The 13103-nt window shown below is 41.9% G+C and overlaps 1 protein-coding gene across 1 annotated transcript; it reads right to left on the bottom strand.

Annotated features, from left to right (window-relative positions):
• Positions 1-989: 989 nt before the first annotated feature.
• Positions 990-2807, bottom strand: LOC149266474 (heat shock cognate 70 kDa protein-like). Its single transcript, XM_089408372.1, has one exon. The coding sequence runs from the start codon at positions 2805-2807 to the stop codon at positions 990-992; it is 1818 nt and encodes a 605-aa protein (XP_089264498.1).
• Between the last annotated feature and the right edge of the window lie 10296 nt (positions 2808-13103).

Below are 13103 nucleotides of genomic sequence, written 5' to 3'. Positions count from 1 at the left end.
CAAAAATTTTATATATCCATACCACTCAATTAAATGACTTTCAATAGAACATGGGTATAATATAATGACTTTAAATAGAACATGGGTAAAATATGACCCAAGTAAATTGGATGATCAAGGCAAAGCCAAACGTTGTTTTTCTTCACCTTAGCGTAAAGTAAATAATTTCCATACCCACTTCTTCCAAATTACGAAAAATGTGGAAAGCATACTAAAGGCTTGGGTTCAATGATCCAGCTCACATCTCATATAGCACCGGAAAAGTACATTCCCAAAAATACTTAATAATAACATTCCATTCCACGCGGTACTTAATAATAAATCATAAATTAAAATCATTTCATGCAAGTATAAAATTTTATCAATCTATACCAGTATAAACTTTCACTCATATGAACAAACAAACAGCATAAAATTTCAGTGGTATAAACAAAACAGCATGCAAAGTTGATGCAGAAACATTAAACAACTCGTTTGACATACAAAAGTCCCTGTCACTTGAATTTCAAACAGCATGCAAAGTTGATGCAGAAACATTAAACAACTCGTTTGACATACAAAAGTCCCTGTCACTTGCATTTCAAACAGCATGCAAAGTTGATGCAGAAACATTAAACAACTCGTCTGACATGCAAAAGTCCCTGTCACTTTAAATTTCAAGTTCCTAAACCGGACTCCCTGCCATTTAAAAATTCAGGAAGATAATGTTTGCCATGTTAATTTAAGAGCATCCAAGCATTCCTCTCAGTTTTATGCTTTGGCACTCACAACCATCTTAATTTGGATAACTAACAGAGTCTCCAATCATAAAAGGGCAAAAAATATTGCGTATATATATTGTTCGCAGGCGAGAAAGAGGAACCACATTATTTCAGTATGGAATATAATGTGAACTGCGTTATGAAAGAGGAACTATATCATAACTACTACATCCTAAATTAACATACTATGAAATTTGCAAAAACTTCGCTAAATTTATGTTTAACGTGTCAAAAGCTGCATGTGCTTGTCAAACCTGTCAATTTATCTTCCAACTCGTAAAGATGTGCACCTTCGTTCTCATCTAACCATTCTTCTACACCATTCAGCATTTGGACAATATCTTCTGCAGCTCTGGCGTTCATCTTTCCCTGGATCTGGGCCTCTTTCACTCTGCTTCTCATGTTATAAACATAATTCTCCAATTTGGCTTTGGCAATACTCTTCTTCTTTACCTCTTCATCCTCCCTTCTGAATCTCTCGGCATCACCCATCATTCTCTCGATCTCCTCTTTGCTCAACCGACCACCATCGTTCGAAATGGTAATAAAATTGCTTACCCCACTTCCCTTCTCCCGGGCTGACACCTGCAGAATTCCGTCTGCGTCCACATTAAAGACAACTTGAAGGATTGGCACTCCACAACGGGCTGCCGGAATTCCATTCAACTGAAATGTACCCAGCAAATTATTGTCCGCAGCCATTGCTCTCTCGCCTTCATACACTGGAAAAAGCGCTTCTACTTGATTGTCAAACGCTGTAGTGTAAGAAACCTCCGTCTGAGTTGGAATGGGAGTATTTCTGGGAACGATTACAGACATGACACCCCCTGTAACTTCGATTCCAACGCTCAAAGGAGTGACGTCCTGAAGGAGTAAGTGGATATCTTCATTATTCAAGACAGCTGCCTGAACTGCAGCGCCATATGCAACAGCTTCATCGGGATTTAGGCCTTTGCAAAGTTTCTTTCCATGGAAGAAATCTTGAAGGAGTTCCTGTACCTTTGGAATGCGAGTAGAGCCTCCTACTAATACCACTTCGTTAATTTGATCTTTGCTCATCCTGGCGTCTTGCAGACATTGGTTGAGGATTCCCATACATTTATCGAAGAAATCGGTATTGAGCTCTTCAAACTTGGCTCTCGTAACCTTCATGTGAAAATCTAGACCTTCGTAGAGACAGTCGATATCAATCACAGTCTCTACCACCGAAGACAAACTTATTTTTGCCCTTTCGCATTCTGAGCGGAGTCTCCGAAGGGCTTTGGCGCTTGTGCTGATCTCCTTTTTGTATTTTCTCTTGAAATTTTCAACACAGTGTTTGAGCATCCGATTGTCAAAATCTGCGCCACCCAAATGCGTGTCCCCTGCAACAGCCTTCACCTCAAATTTACCTCCTTCAACAGTAACAATGGAAACATCGAAGGTACCTCCACCAAGGTCGAAAATCAAGACAGTCTTCTTTCCATTCGAGGAATAAACCTCCTTATGAAACCCATAAGCTATAGCTGCAGCTGTTGGTTCATTAATGATTTTCATGACGTTAAGACCGGCAATGGTAGCCGCGTCTCTAGTAGCCTTCCTCTGAGAATCGCTAAAATAGGCCGGCACTGTGATCACGGCATTCTTGACGTCAGAGTTTAGGTATGCTTCGGCTGTTGTCTTCATTTTTACTAATACCATCGAAGAGATCTCTTCGGCTCTAAACATCCTCCTCTCCCCCTTGTATTCAACTTGGATAACAGGTTCTCCATTGTCTCCAGCGACAACAGTGAAGGGCCATAGATGAGCGTCACTCTGCACAGAGGAATCAGTGAATCGCCTTCCAATAAGTCTCTTGGCATCGAAGACGGTGTTGTGGGGATTATTTGCAATCTGAAATTTGGCAGCATCTCCAACAAATCTCTCAGAGGGAGTGAAAGCAACGAAGGAAGGAGTGGTTCGGTTTCCCTGATCATTAACAATAACCTCCACTCTATCATGCTGCCAAACTGCTACGCAGCTGTAAGTTGTTCCAAGATCTATGCCGATTGCCTTGCCTTTACTCATTGCACGCACCTATGGGATTCAGAGGTTTGTATTATACCAAAGAACAAGTAATAATGGCTGTGTTATCCCAAGAAAGAAAAAATGGCAGTCCTTCAAACTAAGTCCCTACACTGGCAAAACAAAACCATGAATAACAGATTTAAGATGTTGATGAAGAAACCCTAATGAATAACTTCGGTGAAGATGTTTAACAGGAATATGAAGAAATCTCACGGAAGATATAGCAATCGGATCCCGGCCGGTTCCACTGCAATGAAGTCACCTGTTCCCTCTGGTGCCAACTCTAACTGAATCCGGGAAGGGTGTCGGTTAACTCACAGGAGTTGAAAGGTGAACCTATCATCTGGTAGAGACCTCGTCGATTCTGTGTCTTATTTATAATAAAACAAAAAAACAAAAAACCCTAGTTAAGGAAACCCCGCACAAACTATGACCCCACTTCTTAATTTATTATCATCATTATTTTTCTCAACTCTGAGTAAACATTCCATTAACCAACGATTCTCAATGTTCACACCATACCATGACCACCGAAAAACACTCGGCCAAAACCCTACGTGGACATTAAGTCCCGACTGCCCACATACCCCAAGATATATCCATAAAAATTCCCTACCCCTACCACGCCTGGAATTTGACCTCCCCCGGGACGTATTTCATATTTCAAGACGTAGTTGACAGTTGCTCTAAATTTTTACCCGTCAAATTTGACCTGTTTCATAAATTAGAAACCGTGATTTTGATGTTTAATTTAGAATTTGTCCCATCAAAATTTATAATACCTGTCTTAAAGTTAAAAACACCGAAGTTAGACTAAGCCCAGGGTCATAACGCAAATGCATACAATACCTCTAACTCACATGGCAATGGAGCCTCGCACACTTTCATAGATTTGAATCGTATAAAAAATTATATGGCTATAGTCCTTTCGTGGATTTGAACTTTATGAACGGAGTGTTGTAGGGAAAAGTATCCGACTCGGATGACCCTATCCCGCTCTAAGGGTGATAGTACCTCAGCAACAACTGTAAAGAAAACTACTTAAGGTTTACTTCTTTACGAAAGCAAGAGAGAATGAGGAAATGCACTAACTGTTGCCTTGCGTTTAATGTCGAATCCAAACTCTTCTCTTTGGCTGCTTGCTCCCAACTCCTTGCTCTTTTGCTGGCCCAGCTACAATGAGATCCTGCAAAATAACAAAGAAGGAAACTACAAGAAGCATGCAATCATAACTGATTCAAGGATTAGCATAAATCAAATATACAATTATCACAATATATCATTGAAACAAGTGCATATAGAAGAACCTCAATAGCTTTTATTAATGAAGAAGTAAAGTTCTGAGAGAGTTACAACCATTGAAGGCCCCAATCCAGCAACACCTCCCAGCAGAAAGAATTTCTCCTCTTCACCTCCTTCAAGCAATCACCCAATAGCTCTATAGTGAAACCAACAGCATATCATTACTTTGCACAAAATTCCAGCCTCCTGAGCTCATAGGAGAGAGCTCAATATATAGATGAATTGAGAAAGGATGAGTCAGCTTGCAACTGATGTGTAGCTGCCTTGTGTCCTCTCTCTCTTCAGTTGATCTTCAGTTCTTGAGTCCACTTGGAGAACCTTGCTTCCACTTGGAGAAACAGAGCCTCTGACTCATCACAAGGCGAAATCCCTGATCCAAGTGTCATATTTGGAAGATTCCAGAGCAATGACTCAGTGTGCCACTTGTCCCATCTCGCTCAGCGCAGGTGGCCTTTGTTCCACTTGCTTTGCAACGCAGGTACACCATGGAGGAGTTGAGTTTCAGCGCAGAAGCCTAGTGGAGCACCTGCTTTGATTTCAGGATTGCTTGTTTTTGAGTGTTTTCAGGTGGAGAACTGATCTGAGAGCTGTTGGTTTGCTGACCTTGTTCCTCTAGGGGTAGGAACATCATGTTTAGGGACTTTGGATCCCTTGGATTATTGACAATTCATGCCTGATGCTGCAAGGCACAAAATTGTCTATAACAGATGCCCCCTAAAGTATGAGGTCGTTTATCGGGTGAAATGCTTTATTAGGAGGATCCGAAGTTCATTCAATCTGCTGAGAAGTGTCCGGTAATAAGATACAATACAATACATTATTTTTCATTCTTTTTCATGATCTAGCTGAGGCGGGCATTCCCATGCTCAGCTTTATAAATACATTTTGGTACATAGAACAGACGATCGCCTGATGATAATTCTCTGCTGAAATTATCATCCTTTGAGAAGGATGATCATCTGCTGCAATGATGTACATATCAAATGTCTTTATATCCTGAATATATATCGCAGCCCGGATGGATGAAACTAGATCCGGGGTCTTCAATCTCTTCCGATCTTCACTCGATGTACAAGTCAATCCATGTGAGAATTTCTTGAAGTCGAACATGGAAAGACATCGCTTGATTACCGGTCAATGATGTAAACCGTTAACAAGCGCGAGAGGAATCACCGATAAGGATGATGACCCTCAAGGTACGGCAGTACAATTCACATGGTGAGAATAAAGGACTTGGCGTCGACCACCATGCAAAATCTTCTGGTCGAAGGTCATTGATGTATACCTGTCGCCGGAAGTGAGAAACTTGCCATTGAGGCATGCAAGCTTCAAAGTACTGAAGGGGGTGTTCCTAGATCAACTCCTTGGATAATGAGCTGATGTCGACAAGGAGCGATCCGTCAAAGGAGGGCCTTAATGAATCCCACATCAGTGACACGGAACGGAGCTAGTGATTGTGATGAGGTGAAAACAAACTGTGATGTATGATTCAGGGTGGCGGTCATGAAATGGATGAAGGACAATGTATGGCAGTGGATGGGACTCGGTTGACTCTTTGCAGAACAACATCTCTTGAACATATAACGACACTGATGTGATGGATTGGTAGCATTACCCCAAATGTGGATGGTGTGGCGAGGACCATGGTGATGAGACCGGTGAATGAAACAACCCAACCCGATGTGATACGGAGGACAAAGTGTCATGTTCAAGAGCGACTTGCTACCATTAAAGCTGTGAGGTTCTCCCAATTTTTCCCCAGTCATTGCTGACCAGTACCTCTTTATTTTTATCAAGCTTGAGGAGGATAACATATGCTTGTTCTATAAGGAAACTCGTTCTCGTCTAAAGACAAGTTTGTCGCTATTTAATGAATTTAACGAGTCTAACGACAAGGATAACTCGGTCCTTTTCATTTTTAGAGAGTCTGAAAAGGTACATAAAGTCAACTCCAAAATTCCTTTTTCGTCATCTAATCCCTTAAGTCCGAAAAAGTATAAAACAATACAGAAGGGATGAATTTTCGATTGCTTTAACGAGCTGAACAAAACAAGCGCTCGATCTTTTTGTGCAATAATCCCTCAGGTCCAAAAAGATTAAAATCTAGAGGAGGGATAGCTCTTCCGGTCGTTTAACGAGCTGGAAGACCAAAACTCGGCAAACTTTTCATATTTTACGAGTCAGTGAAAAGAGCTCAAAGAAGACTCGTCTTTTGAGGAACGAGTGATGAACAGGGCAGCAGCAGATTCGAGGTACAGGTTGGAATATTCCAATCACGGCAGTGTCACAAGGATGGCTAAGCGAAATCACTCTTCGCAGCTGTTCCTCAAAATGGGTAAACAAGCATATGGAGATGAACGATTGGCCAAATGAACGGATGGAGGTGAGACTGCAAGAACACGACCAAGGGCTTTAATATGGCTGTCAAAGGTTACATTTACCAAGGTTATTTACCGGTTCATTTTTTCTGATTGAGCTTGAACTCTAGGGGAAGATTGCTCACAACTTATGTTTATTTTTTAACGAGCATGAACTATGTGCTAAAACTGCTCGGATCTTGCGTTTATTTTTTAAACGAGCATGAACATTGCTAAAACTGCTCGAATATACCAGTCTTAATACAAGGAACGCCTCAGGTGAGGTAGTCATATTTAAGGAGCTATACCTCACTAGTTACTCCGATTTGGCAAGTTTTAACTTTTGCCCCACATCCTTTCTTTATGCAAGCTGGAAACGGCTATTCCTACGAGTTTAACGGGTTAGACCTACAGGTTTAAAGGGAGGACCTAAAAATTTAAAAAAAATAAAAAGTCGTCCCGTGCTTGCACTCCAAAAGGTTCGCATGCCCCCAGGTATAAAGTATAATTTCAAGGCTACCCCTCCTCTGTCCCACCTCTGTTTTTCTACTTGTCGTCTTGCTATATTTTTAACGATACTTGTCTTCTCGTTATTTTTCGGTGCCGACGGTACTTGTCTTCCCATCAGTTCACTTTTTGATTTTTGCAAGATCGCAACAGATAAAACATTGGCGTTACGGAGGGAGGTTTGCCTCTTACTTATTATCCGAAAAATGGTTTTGTTCGCTACCGCAAACTAAACTCTCTTTTCGGCGATGTCTATCATTAGGTTGCTAAGGATGGTGACTACTTGTTGAAGCAATTTCATCTCTTTCTTTGGAGGCTGCCCCTACTTATCCTTCAAAACATATGTTTTAATGGGTGAGGCTTGCCTTCAAAGATGGTGGCTACTTGCCGCCACAAATGGATCTCCTCCCTCAGGAGAGCCTACTTTTTAGACAAAGGGAGCGAGAAGCTGATTATCTCACTCACATAACTTTGACAAAAGAACTTTATCCTAGAACAACCCTCTCTTCCTTCCTTCGGACGGGGTACGAACTAGTCCCATTCTTCTGCGGAAGTTAACTTTATACCCAAGGTTTCCTCTGCCCAAGGCAGGCCAGGGTGCATGCCCCCTGGGTCCCAGTTACCTCTTTCCGAATCACTCGCATTCATCGGGAAGTAGAACCGGGGGTGGAGGCATTCCTTGAGCGAATAAACCGTTAAGGGATGGTATTTGACTATTTGCGATGCTTGATCCTGGAAATGAAAGCTGGTCTACGAGCTTGACCATTCTTCCTTCGTGCGGAAAACACATAACTCTAAAGAGTGAGGACACTGTCGCCTCCATGCAATATATATAGTCTCGTCCAAGGAGTAAGTTATATACCAAGGGTCCCTGGGCGACCATGACGTTCATATGAACTGTCTTCCCTTTCAATGTAATGGGAACATTGGGGAGAATCCCTAACGGGTGACTGGTTCCTTTATCAAAACCCGATAGATTTCTCATCTCAGGTAAAAGCGCCGGGAAACCCAGTGCTTTCCAAGCAATAGAGGAAAGGATACTCACAGATGCCCCTTCATCAATGATAGTTCCAGCCATCACCATTCTGTAGATTTGGACGATGATTCTGAATGGGATACTGGCTGGTAACCGGGGTCTGCCTAGTTGATTCCAATCAAAGGATACAACTAGGTTGCTTGGTGGTGGGACCGAATACACGGCCGGATACGACCCTGACGATGTTCCTTCCTGCGATAAAGGAATGGGCGCATTGCCCTGATGCTCATCAGAGTCTGTGTTGATGAAAATAATATGGACGGTGTCATCCTTATCCTCTTCAGTGAGGGTGTCATTTGAAGATGGGTCTTCAATGACGGAGTCATTTGAGGATGAAACCTCTGAAGGAAGAACCGGGTCAACTGCCGTTTCGACCTTTAGACTTTCGTCTGGTCTGGATTCAGTAGGTTCATTATCAATGACCGACACTTCAGCTGACCACTTGATCGGGCCAGCTGGATTTTCAACTATCGAGGGACTTGGCACGAGTTTTTGGTATCCAGGAGGAAGTCGTAACGGTGAAACCGGGCGATCTTCCAAAACTCTCTTCGCCTTGTCTAAGAATGGACATCGGTGGATGGCGTGATCGCCTTCACACAACATACAGGGTGATCTTGGTCTCCCTTTTCGTCCTTCACTCTCGCTAGTTGACAGACTGCAATCAACATGACTACCAGAGGTTGATGCTACCGGATTGTGCAACCTGGGGGACCAGTCCCTTAGTATCCGGGGAATACAAGGACAATCACGATGGAAGTGGGCCCCTTTGCAAATGACACATGGCGATTTAGGCCCGGTCGGTGCAGTGTGTGGATTTCTGTCAGATGTCTTTTGCTTGCCCCCAGTCGCCTTCGCCATAGGCCCCTTCTGCTTCTTTTCTTTCTTCTTCTTTTCCTTCTTCTCCGTGGGAGGCTGTCTTTTGCCGGCTCTACCTTGCGAAGATGAAGGATCAGAGGAAGAATTGTAAGAAGTGGAAGGCTGGTGGGTAGCTCTAGACTGGTCTGACTGTTGATTCGACTGCTCAGGATTAGTGGTGATCTGAACTACATTAGTTGAAAAGAGCCATACAGGTAGGCCAATTGTCAATCCTGGAAGTGACAATGTGGCCATATGAGGTGCACCAACATCTCCCCAAGAGGAGAAGGGATTGGGACTTCCGCCAAGGTGACTTCCTTGGTTGGTGGGCTCCATACTTTTCAACTGAAAGATCAACGTGGGAATAACAGGTGATTATGTTCCGATTAAAATAAATTTTATTAACGACGCTTTAGACACAACTTTACTTTTTCATGTTTTAAGAGTCGAGAAAAAGCTAAAGATGACTCTAGTCTCCTTCGATGTTTTAACGAGCCCGAAGTGACAAATGCTCGGATGGACTTTTTCAGTTATAGAGTTTGAAAAAGGCCAAAAGAAACTTCTCTGGAGTTCTAGGCAGAGGGTGTGCCAAACTTTTCGCGAAACCACAGAATACGTTTTACGGTACGGGTGGTCGATCTTCGTGAATGCTGTGTTCACTGCATCGCGATCAGTAGGGCGGCCGACACGGCTTCCTATGGATAAAGGCTTTGTTCCTATAGGGGTCTCCCAATATATACGCGACGGTACGTGGGAGCACAAGTCCGTATTAGTGCCACCGACTCTTAGGAGGAATCACCCACCTTCGTAGAGATCGACAGTCACTACATTTAACGACGCCGGAACACGTCTCTACCTAGACCTCTATGTGTTTGCGTTATGTTACAAAGCGTTGTTATGTAAATTGAATTTATTTTAATGTTGATCTTGTTTAGCAGTTTGCCTTTAAGGATCACCACGAGATGTATGTAACAAATTCCTGAATGCAGTCTAAGATGAGAAGCAAACTTTTCAATCTTTCAACTTTGAAAATCTTAACTACTGAGGGAGAAGAAAGGCAAATCTTTTCACACAGATCATAGAGCACACACTAATGCAATTTTTCCTAAATCAGCATGCAAACAGTCAAATGCAAAATGCACAATGCATGTATTTTCTTTTCCCTTTCTTAATGTTGATGTATTACAAAAAGAAAGTTGTTATATCACTTTGATTTCGATTTCAAGCGAAAGTAAACAAGCTAGTCCAAAATCAAAAGACACCTTAAGATTTACTTGTTTAAACACTGGAAATACATGAAATCAAACCATAATGTCGAAATTAAAAAGACTAATCAGCTATGGACAGCAAACAAGCTAACTCTTTAGACCAGCAAAATGCCTAACACAGGTTCAGATCTAAGAGGCCAAAGCAAGACTAGTTCACTTTCGTTATGGGAAATTGTAAATGATGTAAGAAATACAAAAGAACAAGTACAATTTCGTTATATAACAGAGGCAGAATGATGGCAAGTAAGGTTGGTTTCAGAATAGGTACAAGACTGACAACTAGCAGCAAAATCTATAGTGAAAACAGGCAAGAAAAAGGGAGGAAACCCCAACTGCACAAGGCAAAATTGGGCCAACGCAGGTGCTGCACAGCCAGTCTGGCTCTCAGCGCAGGTAGCCCCTTCGGGACCTGCGTTGCAAAGCAGGTAGCCTGTGTACTACCTGCTTTGGAAAACGAAAGTTGCGTTTTCTCAGTTTCCGGGTCACAATTTTCTCAAAAATGCACAGTTTTTGCTCAAATCAGAAGCTATCAGTCAAGCACACAGTAAGGGATGACAAGGAAGATGAAAAGCTATCACTAAGAGCTTACAAGGATCCTTGTAGATCAGCTCTTCAAATCATGAACATGCTCAGAAATGAGCTAGAGTAGCTGCCCTCTACTTCACTTTTGATATAGTCAAAAGCTTTTCGATTTGGTACTCTTTTGTTCAGGAAATGAATAGCAAAATACTACAAACAATCAAACAGATACGATCCCCAGCGCAGTCGCCAGTTTGTTGTAGGGAAAAGTATCCGACTCGGATGACCCTATCCCACTCTAAGGGTGATAGTACCTCAGCAACAACTGTAAAGAAAACTACTTAAGGTTTACTTCTTTACGAAAGCAAGAGAGAATGAGGAAATGCACTAACCGTTGCCTTGCGCTTAATGTCGAATCCAAACTCTTCTCTTTGGCTGCTTGCTCCCAGCTCCTTGCTCTTTTGCTGGACCAGCTACAATGAGATCCTGCAAAATAACAAAGAAGGAAACTACAAGAAGCATGCAATCATAACTGATTCAAGGATTAGCATAAATCAAATATACAATTATCACAATATATCATTGAAACAAGTGCATATAGAAGAACCTCAATAGCTTTTATTAATGAAGAAGTAAAGTTCTGAGAGAGTTACAACCATTGAAGGCCCCAATCCAGCAACACCTCCCAGCAGAAAGAATTTCTCCTCTTCACCTCCTTCAAGCAATCACCCAATAGCTCTATAGTGAAACCAACAGCATATCATTACTTTGCACAAAATTCCAGCCTCCTGAGCTCATAGGAGAGAGCTCAATATATAGATGAATTGAGAAAGGATGAGTCAGCTTGCAACTGATGTGTAGCTGCCTTGTGTCCTCTCTCTCTTCAGTTGATCTTCAGTTCTTGAGTCCACTTGGAGAACCTTGCTTCCACTTGGAGAAACAGAGCCTCTGACTCATCACAAGGCGAAATCCCTGATCCAAGTGTCATTTTTGGAAGATTCCAGAGCAATGACTCAGTGTTCCACTTGTCCCATCTCGCTCAGCGCAGGTGGCCTTTGTTCCACTTGCTTTGCAACGCAGGTACACCATGGAGGAGTTGAGTTTCAGCGCAGAAGCCTAGTGGAGCACCTGCTTTGATTTCAGGATTGCTTGTTTTTAAGTGTTTTCAGGTGGAGAACTGATCTGAGAGCTGTTGGTTTGCTGACCTTGTTCCTCTAGGGGTAGGAACATCATGTTTAGGGACTTTGGAGGATTATTGACAATTCATGCCTGATGCTGCAAGGCGCAAAATTGTCTATAACACGGAGATCTTGCCCTAGGCAACTAAGAACAACTACATTGTAATCTAGGTGTTACATTCAAGGAACCGACCAACCAGTCTATGTCAAGAAAGTGAATTCAACCATCAAACTGTAAGCTAGTACGTGATTGAAAAATACTAAAAATATACATGCATTTTTTGGTGTGTATAACGGTGAGAAGAGGTTGTGGGCTTGTTTTTGTTCCTTAGGCTTCCCTCAATCATTCCAAACTTCCACACTCTCCCTCTTGTTTGATTCTTCCATCTTCCAACATTGATGAAGAAGTGCCATCGAGAAGTAAAAGCACCCGAGGAACCACTGGTGATGTGAAGGGCAGTTGGAGTGTTTAATTCCAAAACATCTTTGCTGAGGCTTATCAAAAGTCACACCAAATCAGAAATAATGGTAGGGCTTCCTGCAAAAAAGTTGGGTTCAAGAAGGGCCCTCCATGCCCGAAGAAAATTAGAAGCTTGTTACTTACATAGCTCGTTACTTACATATTGCAGCACAACCATGGAAGCTAGAGGGCTCTGCCGTAGAAAGTTGGGCGGTGAGATAAGAAAGCGTTGGAGATTACATTGGGCTAACTATCTAAAACCAAATATCAAGGGGAAAAATTCAGCTTGGAGGAAGATAAGACTATTATTCAACTTTATGCTCTAGTGGGAAATATGTGGTCTTCCATTGCTACTCACCTTCCCAAGCAAATAGACAACAAAATAACAATGAAAAAGGGTAAGCAAAAGGTGGCCGCAAGGATAGTTATTGATTTGAGGCTCTTGCTATCTATATTATGTGTGGTGTTGTTTTCCGGAGTTATTGCATACAAATTTTTGGAATTGATGTTTCGAACCATTCTTATGGTTCATGAACCATGAAAAATGATTCGAAATGTCGATTCAAAAAATTTATTTGTGATAACTCCAGAAAACACCACAACAAAAAATAAGTCACTAAAAATAAATATTGGATCTTTCTACTGAACTTGTCCTCATTATTTACGTCAAAATCGACAAGATTTACCTGTTTTCAAGTCCCAAGTAAGTTGCCTTCTTAAACCATTTTCAATCTCATTAGGTTGTTGTTTTTTTATTTCTTTCTTAGTATTTGTTTTATGTGAAATAAATGTTGTGAGATTATATGGTCTTGTC

Source organism: Pinus tabuliformis, chromosome 6 (assembly GCF_031772625.1).
Source record: "Pinus tabuliformis cultivar Carrire ecotype Pingquan chromosome 6, CPIR1, whole genome shotgun sequence".
Lineage (NCBI taxonomy): Eukaryota > Viridiplantae > Streptophyta > Pinopsida > Pinales > Pinaceae > Pinus > Pinus tabuliformis.
This window is presented reverse-complemented; position numbering and strand designations above follow the sequence as displayed.

Excerpts from the sequence above, each read along its gene's own strand:
- LOC149266474 (XM_089408372.1), bottom strand. The coding sequence starts at position 2,807 with ATGAGTAAAGGCAAGGCAATCGGCATAGATCTTGGAACAACTTACAGC.